At 43.4% G+C, this 8,382-nt stretch overlaps 1 protein-coding gene across 1 annotated transcript in view; it reads left to right on the top strand.

The window, feature by feature from the left end:
- The first annotated feature begins 1,556 nt into the window (after positions 1–1,556).
- The window catches only part of LOC143786274 (germinal-center associated nuclear protein-like), a 73,948-nt gene continuing 67,122 nt past the window's right edge, over positions 1,557–8,382 (top strand). Inside the window, exon 1 of the mRNA XM_077275550.1 lies at positions 1,557–1,678. Coding sequence (XP_077131665.1) covers positions 1,557–1,678 — 122 coding nt within the window. The remainder of the gene's footprint in view (positions 1,679–8,382) is intronic.

Genomic DNA, 8,382 nt, shown 5'->3' with positions numbered 1-8,382 from the left:
TCCAGTCAATTTTACATTGAAAAGTAAAATAGCGCTCCTTCCATTCCGAGCTCTGCTATGCGCCCAAACAGTGGTTTACCCCCACATATGGGGTATCGTCGTACTCAGGACAAATTGCACAACAACTTTTGTGGTCTAATTTCTTCTCTTACCCTTGGGGAAATAAAAAAATGGGGGCGAAAAGATCATTTTTGTGAAAAAATATGATTTTTTATTTTTACGGCTCTGCATTATAAACTTCTGTGAAGCACTTGTTGGGTCAAAGTGCTCAACACACATCTAGATAAGTTCCTTAAGGGGTCTACTTTCCAAAATGGTCTCACTTGTGGGGGGTTTCAATGTTTAGGCACATCGGGGGCTCTCCAAACGCAACATGGCGTCCCATCTCAATTCCAGTCAATTTTGCATTGAAAAGTCAAATGGCGCTCCTTTCCTTCCGAGCTCTGCCATGCGCCCAAACAGTGGTTTACCCCCACATATGGGGTATCAGCGTACTCAGGACAAATTGTACAACAAATTTTGGGGTCTATTTTCTCCTGTTACCCTTAGTAAAATAAAACAAATTGGAGCTGAAATAAATTTTGTGTGAAAAAAAGTTAAATGTTTATTTTTATTTAAACATTCCAAAAATTCCTGTGAAACACCTGAAGGGTTAATAAACTTCTTGAAAGTGGTTTTGAGTACCTTGAGGGGTGCAGTTTTTAGAATGGTGTCAAACTTGGGTATTTTCGATCATATAGACCCCTCAAAATGACTTCAAATGAGATGTGGTCCCTAAAAAAAATGGTGTTGTAAAAATGAGAAATTGCTGATCAACTTTTAACCCTTATAACTCCGTCACAAAAAAAAATTTTGGTTCCAAAATTGTGCTGATGTAAAGTAGACATGTGGGAAATGTTACTTATTAAGTATTTTGCATGACATATGTCTGTGATTTAAGGGCATAAAAATTCAAAGTTGGAAAATTGTGAAATTTTCAAAATTTTCGCCAAATATTCGTTTTTTTCACAAATAAACGCAAGTTATATCGAAGAAATTTTACCACTATCATGAAGTACAATATGTCACGAGAAAACAATGTCAGAATCACCAAGATCCGTTGAAGCGTTCCAGAGTTATAACCTCATAAAGGGACAGTGGTCAGAATTGTAAAAATTGGCCCGGTCATTAACGTGCAAACCACCCTTGGGGGTGAAGGGGTTAATTAGTAGTGTATTGCCAGGTATAAAGTTTTTTTTGTTTTTTTTTTCTTGAAGCCTTCATTGAGGACACAGGTAATCGTGGGTGTATGCTGCTGTTGCTAGGTGCTAGGAGGCTGACGCTCAACAGCAAAAAAAATTAGCTCCTCATCATCAGGGTACACCCACCAGCTGGCCTAAAGCTGGTCAGTTAGGGAAAAAGCAGTTGGAGAAGCAACAACAAAAAACTATACACAGGCCCAACGTAGGCACAAACCAAGAAGGGTGCTGTGTCCCCCAATGAAGGCTCCAAGAAAGAGATTTTATGGTGAGTACATTAAATCCTTCTTTATTGCTTCATTGGGGACACAGGTAACCATGGGATGTCCTAAAGCAGTCCGAAGGGAGGGAACAGAACAGAATATCGTGCTCAAACCAGGTCAAGCGACGGACTACCGCCGCTTGCACAAATTTCTACCTAGACCAGCATCAGCCGAGGCGTAGGTATGTACCCTGTAGAATTTTGCGAATGTATGAATGGATTACCAGATAGCGGATTTGCAAATCTGGCTTGCAGAGACTTGGTGGCGAACGGCCTAGGAAGTCCCCATCGCATGGGTGGAGTGACCTCTCATTCCCGGTGGTGGTCGTCTATCTTTAACTCGATAAGCCTCCAGTATAGCCCAACAGATCCAGCAGACAATAGCAGATTTGGAGGCAGGGAGTACTGTACGACAACTCCCAGGAATGACAAACAAGGCAGTCGAACGTCGGAAGGATGCTGTCCTTGAGAGGTAGAAGCGTATGGCTCTAAGTAGGTCCAGCTTGTGGAAAGACCTTTCCAAAGGACGGGCAGATTGAATAAGGACAATATCCTTGTTGATATGGAACAGAGAGACTACAATTGGAAGAAATGAAGGAACTGGTCGCAGTACCGTCTTGTCCTTGTGGAGGATGAGGAAAGGAGAGCTGCAGGGAAAGAGCTGCTAATTCTGAGACCCTCTCATGGAAGTGATCGCAACAAAGAATTCAACTTTCCCGTAGAGAAGGGAAGACGCAATTGCCTGAATGTGTTTGTAGGAGGGTCCCCGAAGAACGTTCAAAACTTGCTTAAGGTGCCACTCATCCACAAGAGGACGATACGGTGACGCTAGGCGAGAAACTTCCTGAAGGAAGATCTTGACATGGGGACGAGAGGCAAAATACCGTTGAAACATTTGAAAGAGTATAGACCTGACCCTTTAAGGTGCTAAGATACAAACTGTACTCTAGCCCTGATTGTAACAACTCCAGGATGGATGGAAGGGAAAAAGACAATGGGAGCTGTGTGGCTGTCTTCACACCAGTGAAAGAAGGCCTTCTAGGTCTGATGATAAATGCGTGAGGACGAGGGTTTCTTCACCTTAATCCATGGTCTGTGTGACCTGAGATGAGAAGCCTGCCTCTCTCAGGACTGCAGCTTCAACAGCCATTCTATTAAATTGAGACCAAGAATTATGGTGGATGATGGAACCTTGCGAGAGTAGGGCTGGTTGGTCCAGGAGTTTCTAGGGTACATATTTGAGTAGGTTGACTAAGCCTGCGTATCATGCTCTTCTGGGCCAGTCTGGAGCCTCTAGAGTGACAACCTCCTTCTGCCTTGATATTCTTGATGAGTCTGGGAATTAGAGGAGGAGGTGGAAAAAGGTACGGAAGTTGAAATTGAAAGCAATTCTGACCAGTGTCCCTTTATGATGTAATAACTCAGGAACGCTTCAACGGATCCTAGCGATTCTGAGATTGTTTTTTCGTGACATATTGGGCTTCATGTTAGTGGTAAATTTAGGTCGATAATTTCTGAGTTTATTTGTGAAAAAAAAACGGAAATTTGGCGAAAATTTTGCAATTTTCACATTTTGAATTTTTATTCTGTTAAACCAGAGAGTTATGTGACACAAAATAGTTAATAAATAACGTTTCCCACATGTCTACTTTACATCAGCACAATTTTGGAAACAAATTTTTTTTTTTGCTAGGAAGTTATAAGAGTTAAAATTTGACCAGTGATTTCTCATTTTTACAACAAAATTTACAAAACCATTTTTTTTAGGGACCACCTCACATTTGAAGTCAGTTTGAGGGTTCTATATGGCTGAAAATACCCAAAAGTGACACCATTCTAAAAACTGCACCCCTCAAGGTGCTCAAAACCACATTCAAGAAGTTTATTAACCCTTCAGGTGTTTCACAGCAGCAGAAGCAACATGGAAGTAAAAAATGAACATTTAACTTTTTAGTCACAAAAATGATCTTTTAGCAACAATTTTTTTATTTTCCCAAGGGTAAAAGGAGAAACTGGACCACGGACCTTGTTGTACAATTTGTCCTGAGTACGCTGATACCTCATATGTGGGAGTAAACCACTGTTTGGGTGCACGGCAGGGCTTGGAAGGGAAGGAGCGCCATTTGACTTTTTGAATGAAAAATTGGCTCCAATCTTTTGCGGACACCATGTCGCGTTTGGAGAGCCCCCGTGTGCCTAAACATTGGAGCTCCTCCACAAGTGACCCCATTTTGGAAACTAGACCCCCCAAGGAACTTATCTAGAAGCATAGTGAGCACTTTAAACCCCCAGGTGCTTCACAAATTGATCCGTAAAAATGAAAAAGTACTTTTTTTTCACCAAAAAATTATTTTAGCCTCAATTTTTTCATTTTCACATGGGCAACAGGATGAAATGGATCCTAAAATTTGTTGTCCAATTTGTCCTGAGTACGATGATACCCCATATGTGGGGGTAAACCACTGTTTGGGCGCACGGCAGGGCTCGGAAGGGAAGGCATGCCATTTGGCTTTTTGAATGGAAGATTAGCTCCAATCATTAGCGGACACCATGTCGCGTTTGGAGAGCCCCTGTGTGCCTAAACATTGGAGCTCCCCCACAAGTGACCCCATTTTGGAAACTAGACCTCCCAAGGAACTAATCTGGATGTGTGGTGAGCACTTTGAACCCCCAAGTGCTTCACAGAAGTTTACAACGCAGAGCCGTGAAAATAAAAAATCATTTTTCTTTTCTCAAAAATGATGTTTTAGCAAGCAATTTTTTATTTTCACAAGGGTAACAGGAGAAATTGGACCCCAATAGTTGTTGCCCAGTTTGTCCTGAGTACACTGATACCCCATATGTGGGGGTAAACCACTGTTTGGGCACAAGTCTGTTGTGAATTCTGTTTTTGGGCTCCCTCTGGTGGCTACTGGTGGTACTGGCTGACTTTTGTCTTGGGTTCCCAGTGCACCTGTTTCCATCAGGCAATTGGGAGTTTCCTACTTAGGCTGGCTGCTCAGTCATTCTAGTGCTGGCAATCAATGTTACTAGACCTCCTCTGTTGCTTGCTACCTGCTCCAAGTCTGCAATTGAGCTAAGTTGAATCTTTGGCATTTTGTTATTTGTTTTGTCCAGCATGCATTTATATTTCTTGTGCTGCTGGAAGCTCTAGTGATCTGAAATTACTACTCCGGTGTCATGAGTTGATAACGGAGCTAAGGTAATTTCTGGATGGCTGTTTAGCGTTTTGAGGTAACCGTGAAGTCCTCTTTCGTATCTTCCGCTATCTAGTTAGAGGGCCTCACTTTGCTGAATCTATATTCATACTACGTTTGTATTTTCCTCTTACCTAACCGATATTATATGTGGGGGGCTACTATAACTTTTGGGGTTTCCCTGGAGGCAAGCCAGGTCTGTGTATTCCTCTACTAGGGGTAGCTAGATCTCCGGCTGGCGCGAGGTGTCTAGGAACAACGTAGGAACACCCCCTGGCTACTTTTAGTTGCGTGTTAGGTTCAGCATCACGGTTACCTAAGATACCATCTTCCTAGAGCTAGTCCGTTTTTCCCTGTTTCCCTGCCATTGGGAATCATGACAGTATTGCCGGCCGAAATGTATTAAAAGTATTGGCTGAAGAAAGAGAGAAAAAAGAAGTTTCTGGCACCTTTTTTTTTTTTTTTTGCTCTGAGGCTCTGTCTAGCCAAAATTGCAATCTGCTGTTTTTTTTGTTTTTTTTTTCTCTCCTCTTAACCCCTGAATGGCTCAGAACTCAGTTGCTGAGAAATGGATATCCAGAGTTTAGCTTCAAACCTGAATACTCTTGCTTCTAAGGTTCAAAATATCCAAGACTATGTTATACATGCTCCTATGTCTGAACCCAAGATTCCTATACCTGAGTTCTTTTCTGGAGATAGATCTCATTTTTTGAATTTTAAGCACAATTGTAAATTGTATCTATCTCTGAGATCTCGCTCCGCTGGAGACCCCGCTCAACAGGTTAAAATTGTTATTTCCTTGTTGCGGGGTGACCCCCAGAATTGGGCATTTGCATTGGCACCAGGGGATCCTGCGTTGCTCAATGTGGATGCGTTTTTTCTGGCACTGGGGTTGCTCTATGAGGAACCTAATTTGGAGATTCAGGCTGAAAAGGCCTTGATGGCCCTCTCTCAAGGGCATGATGAAGCTGAAATATATTGTCAAAAATTTCGAAAATGGTCAGTGCTTACTCAGTGGAATGAGTGCGCCCTGGCGGCGAATTTCAGAGAAGGTCTCTCTGACGCCGTTAAAGATGTCATGGTGGGGTTTCCTACGCCCACAGGTCTGAACGAATCCATGACTATGGCTATTCAGATTGATCGGCGTTTACGGGAGCGCAAACCTGTGCACCATTTGGCGGTGTCTTCTGAGCAGGCACTGGAGATTATGCAATGTGATAGAATTCTGTCCAGAAGTGAACGGCAGAATTATAGGCGTAAAAATGGGTTGTGCTTCTACTGCGGTGATTCTGCTCATGTTATATCAGCATGCTCTAAACGTACAAAAAAGGCTGATAAGTCTTTTGCAATTGGCACCTTACAGTCTAAGTTTATTTTGTCTGTAACTTTGATCTGTTCATTATCATCTATTACTGTGGATGCCTATGTGGATTCTGGCGCTTCCTTGAGTCTTATGGATTGGTCCTTTGCCAGACGCTGTGGGTTTAGCCTAGAGCCATTGGAAGTTCCTATCCCTCTGAAGGGTATCGATTCCACACCTTTGGCTAGGAATAAACCACAATTCTGGACACAAGTGACTATGTGTAGTACTCCTGACCATCAGGAGGTGATTCGCTTCCTTGTGTTGCATAACTTGCATGATGTCTTAGTGCTTGGATTGCCATGGTTGCAAACTCATAATCCGGTCCTTGACTGGAAAACAATGTCTGTATTAAGCTGGGGATGTCGGGGGGCTCATGGGGAAGCACCTTTGGTTTCTATTGCTTCATCTACTCCCTCTGAAATTCCAGCATTTTTGTCTGATTTTTCTGATGTTTTTGAGGAGCCTAAATTTAGTTCTCTTCCCCCCCATAGGGATTGTGATTGTGCTATAGATTTGATTCCTGGCAGCAAGTTCCCCAAGGGTCGTTTGTTCAATCTGTCTGTGCCTGAGCATGCTGCTATGCGAGAGTATATTAAGGAGTCCTTGGAAAAGGGACATATCCGTCCATCCTCATCCCCTTTAGGAGCAGGTTTTTTTTTCGTGGGTAAAAAGGATGGCTCCCTGAGGCCCTGCATTGATTATCGCCTGTTGAATAAGATTACAGTCAAATACCAGTATCCTTTGCCTTTATTGACTGATTTGTTTGCTCGTATTAAAGGGGCAAAGTGGTTCTCTAAGGTTGATTTTCGGGGTGCATATAATTTGGTGCGGATTAAGCAGGGAGATGAGTGGAAAACTGCATTTAATAAGCCCGAGGGCCATTTTGAGTATTTGGTGATGCCTTTTGGTCTTTCTAATGCCCCTTCAGTCTTTCAGTCCTTTATGCACGATATTTTCCGTAAATATCTGGATAAATTTATGATTGTGTATTTGGATGATATTTTGATTTTTTCGGATGACTGGGAGTCGCATGTTCAACAGGTTAGGAAGGTTTTTCAGGTTTTGCGATCCAATTCTTTGTTTGTAAAGGGTTCAAAGTGTATCTTTGGGGTTCAGAAGATCTCCTTTTTGGGGTATATTTTTTCCCCTTCTTCTGTTGAGATGGATCCTGTTAAGGTTCGGGCTATTTGTGATTGGACGCAGCCTACTTCCCTGAAGAGTCTTCAGAAGTTCTTGGGCTTTGCTAATTTCTATCGTCGATTTATAACTGGGTTTTCAAGTATTGCTAAACCTTTGACTGATTTGACTAAGAAGGGTGCTGATGTTGCCAATTGGTCCTCTGCGGCTGTGGAGGCCTTTCGGGAGCTTAAGCGCCGCTTTGCTTCTGCCCCTGTGTTGCGCCAGCCTGATGTTTCGCTCCCTTTTCAGGTTGAGGTTGATGCTTCCGAGATTGGAGCAGGGGCGGTTTTGTCACAGAGAAGTCCCGATTGCTCAGTGATGAGACCATGTGCATTTTTCTCTCTAAAGTTTTCGCCCGCAGAGCGAAATTATGATGTCGGTAATCGGGAGCTCTTGGCTATGAAGTGGGCATTTGAGGAGTGGTGTCATTGGCTTGAGGGTGCTAGACATCAGGTGGTGGTCTTGACTGATCACAAGAATCTGATTTACCTTGAGTCTGTCAGGCGTCTGAATCCCAGACAGGCGCGCTGGTCGTTATTTTTCTCCCGGTTTAATTTTGTGGTTTCATACTTGCCGGGCTCGAAAAATGTGAAGGCAGATGCTCTTTCTAGGAGTTTTGAGCCTGACTCCTCTGGCGATTCTTTGCCTACTGGTATCCTTAAGGATGGAGTGATTTTGTCTGCTGTCTCCCCAGACTTGCGACGTGCGTTGCAGGAGTTTCAGACTGATAGGCCTGATCGTTGTCCGTCTGGGAGATTGTTTGTTCCAGATGAGTGGACCAGTAGAGTCATCTCAGAGGTTCATTCTTCTGTGTTGGCAGGCCACCCTGGAATTTTTGGTACCAGAGATTTGGTGGCCACGTCCTTCTGGTGGCCTTCCCTGTCTCGGGATGTGCGTACCTTCGTACAGTCTTGTGATGTTTGTGCTCGGGCCAAGCCTTGCTGTTCTCGGGCTAGTGGATTATTGTTGTCCTTGCCTATTCCAAAGAGGCCGTGGACGCACATCTCTATGGACTTTATCTCGGATCTCCCGGTTTCTCAGAAGATGTCCGTCATTTGGGTGGTGTGTGACCGTTTTTCTAAGATGGTCCATTTGGTACCCTTGCCCAAATTGCCTTCTTCATCGGAGTTGGTTCCTTTATTT

The sequence above is a fragment of the Ranitomeya variabilis genome, chromosome 7 (genome assembly GCF_051348905.1).
Source record: "Ranitomeya variabilis isolate aRanVar5 chromosome 7, aRanVar5.hap1, whole genome shotgun sequence".
Taxonomy (NCBI): domain Eukaryota; kingdom Metazoa; phylum Chordata; class Amphibia; order Anura; family Dendrobatidae; genus Ranitomeya; species Ranitomeya variabilis.
The sequence above is the reverse complement of the archived record's forward strand: the minus strand, read 5'-3'. Positions and strand labels throughout refer to the sequence as shown.